The sequence below is a fragment of the Meleagris gallopavo genome, chromosome 5 (assembly GCF_000146605.3).
Source record: "Meleagris gallopavo isolate NT-WF06-2002-E0010 breed Aviagen turkey brand Nicholas breeding stock chromosome 5, Turkey_5.1, whole genome shotgun sequence".
In the NCBI taxonomy this organism is placed as follows: domain Eukaryota; kingdom Metazoa; phylum Chordata; class Aves; order Galliformes; family Phasianidae; genus Meleagris; species Meleagris gallopavo.
In genome coordinates this window covers 58,078,860-58,081,594 of record NC_015015.2, presented here as the reverse complement: position 1 = coordinate 58,081,594, position 2,735 = coordinate 58,078,860, and the positions used below count along the sequence as shown (strand labels likewise).

General features: G+C 45.4%; 1 protein-coding gene across 1 annotated transcript in view; it reads right to left on the bottom strand.

Annotated features, from left to right (window-relative positions):
- MIS18BP1 (MIS18 binding protein 1) overlaps positions 1-1,655 on the bottom strand; it is a 15,668-nt gene extending 14,013 nt beyond the window's left edge. The window contains exon 1 of the mRNA XM_010712174.3: positions 1,510-1,655. Within this exon, the coding sequence (XP_010710476.1) occupies positions 1,510-1,600 (91 nt within the window). The 5' untranslated portion in view covers positions 1,601-1,655. The remainder of the gene's footprint in view (positions 1-1,509) is intronic.
- Positions 1,656-2,735: the final 1,080 nt, after the last annotated feature.

Sequence of the window (2,735 nt, the reverse complement as noted above, 5' to 3'; positions counted from 1 at the left end):
AAAGGCAATTAGTGATGTTAATACGAGTATGTTCTCATGGTTAGCATTACTATTCTGAAAGCATTAATTCAACTTCCAATCCTTACAGCAAGCACTTCTTTGAATTTGTTTGTACTAGGTTTTCATCACAGATCAACAAATAAGCATCCCACTTTCCCCCAAAAGCAGGCTGATGTACACATCTATTAGCATACTTACCTTTCTTCCTATAGAGAAAAGGTTCTCTTACTCATAAAAACCAGAATCTCAAATACATCCTTCTTTCCAAATTTCAAGACCTTGATTTCTACCCATGCTGCTGCTATGCCGGGAGCTACAAAGAAAGGTTTCTGAGTTTTCCCCTAATTTAAGTGCTATTTTGAAACTGAAAACACTGTCTTTGCCATGCATCATTTTCTTGATTTGCATTCTAGGAAAAGAATTATGCAATATACATAAATAGAGTTGCTCTGAAGAAACACTACAGAATAAGAATGAATATGGGGAATTCTAAGCTTTAAAATAACAGAGGGTAGATTTAGATGAGGTACTAGTGAGAAATACAGCTTGTTGTTATCAGCAAACTTGCTGAGGGTGCACTCAATCCCACTGCCTGCCATTGATGAACACTGATCCAAGGCAGACCAACCCCTGGGCACACCGCCTGCGACCGCCTCCACACGGACATGGGGCCACTGACCACAAGCTCATGGCTGCAGCCTTCTGACCAATTTCTAATCCACCAAATCGTCCACCCTTCATATCTATATCACTCCAATTCAGAGATAAGGATGTGCTGTGGGACCACGTCAAGAGCCTCGCACAAGTCCAGGCTGACAACATCAGTTGCCCTCCTCTGTCCACCGATGCCATCACTCCATGACAGAAGCCACCAGTGGCTCAGGCACGCCCTGCCCTTGGTGAAGCTGTGCTGGCTGTCTCAGATCACCTCCTCATCCCTCATGTGCCTGAACATCTTTTTCAGAAGGATCTGCACTGTGATCTTCCCAGACACAGATGTAAGGCTCACCAGCTTGCAGCTCCCAGAATCTTCATTCTAGTTTTCTCGTCAGGGAGCCAAGCCTTTTCTTTTTATGTATTAAAAGCTACAGAGTGAGGAAAAGACTTAGCAAAGAAATAGTTTAGGATATTTCCACCAAATTCCCATTCCAGTACCAAACTGTCACACCTCATTTATAAAGAGTTCTTAACCACAACACCTCTGAGTCTGAATGAGCTCAGTACGTGCACATGAAAGAAAAAACAAACAAAAAAACAAGCAGACAAATGATGTCAAACTTCAATGCCAGCAGGCAGCATCCTGACCTGCAGCCTGCAGGTCTAACGCCATCTCCAGGGCTGAAAAGGGAGACTTGCAGGTTTCTTGCACCTCCTTCCTCTGTGCACAGACTACAAAGGCAAATGATACCCTGCAATATTCTGCCAATAGCACATCAAAAATTATAAGCAAGAACAGAGTCCTGAAGCCCCGCAAGCTCTTGAAGTCTTTCTAAAAGCAGTACCTAGTACCTTTTTGCTGCTGCTTCTGCTGCAATTTCTGTTTTACACGCAAGAAGAACTTCTGAGGAGATTCCAACACAATGGGGTCTACGTTCAGCATTTTCACAGCCTGGTTCTGAGGAATCCGAATGCAAGGTAGTTCTGGAAACAACAGTTCAAAAAATCATTTGGAATTGGGAAAGAAAATCAATGGGGGGGAAGGGGAGAAGCAAAATACACAATTCATAAGATCTGAATGCAAGCGAGATCTATTTCATAGTATTAAGGTCTAACCAGCAGTACCCCACAGAGGAACAAAGGCCTCAGAAATCATTATTGATATGAATAGAATCATAGAATCAGAGTCATAGAATCACAAGTTGGAAATGACTTATAAGATCATCTAGTCCAACCGTCTTCTCATTTCCACTACTACCACAAGCTACTAAACCATATCTCGCAGAATAGGATGATGCAGGATGGAAATAGGCATTTTGGAAAACTGGTGTTAGAAAGGAAAGTTTCAGAATTTTCACTTTTTGTATAAATAAGAGGTTACTCATTTTTATCACGTTCAACAGAGACAGTGAAAGAAACGAGGGGCTTTAAGTTGCAGCAAGGAAATTTAGGAAGGCTATTTAATAACTAAATATGAAGCTTGGGCACTACTACCTCCACAGCAACACTCAATAACTCCCCAGCAAAAGCAATCAGCCAGCAGGTGTCTGTGCTACAGGCTACATACACCTCAGTGCTTAGCCTAGTTTTCACTGCAGCCTTTCAGTACCTAAAGGGAGCCTATAAACAGGAGGGGAATCAACTCTTGGAAAGGGGAGATAACAGCAGGACAAGGGGAAATGGTTTGCAGCTGAGGGAGGGCAGATTTCAGTTGGATGTGAGGGGGAAGTTGTTTGCTGTGAGAGTGGTGAGGTGCTGGAACAGCTGCCCAGAGAGGCTGTGGATGCCCCGTCCATCCCTGGAGGTGTTCAAGGCCAGGTTGGATGGGGCCCTGGGCAGCCTGGGCTGCTGTGAGATGTGGAGGTGGTGGCCCTGCCTGTGGTTTGGGGGGGTTGGAGCTTCGTGATTCTCGAGGTCCCTTCCAACCCGGGCCATTCCGTGACTCAAACAGATCGCAGATCCACAGCACGGTGGGGTTGGGAGGAGCCTTACGGACCATCGAGTTCCACCCTTGCGCGTGCCGGGTGCCCGCAGCTCAGGCTGCCCACGGCTCGGACACCGCCACAGAGGAGCGCCCA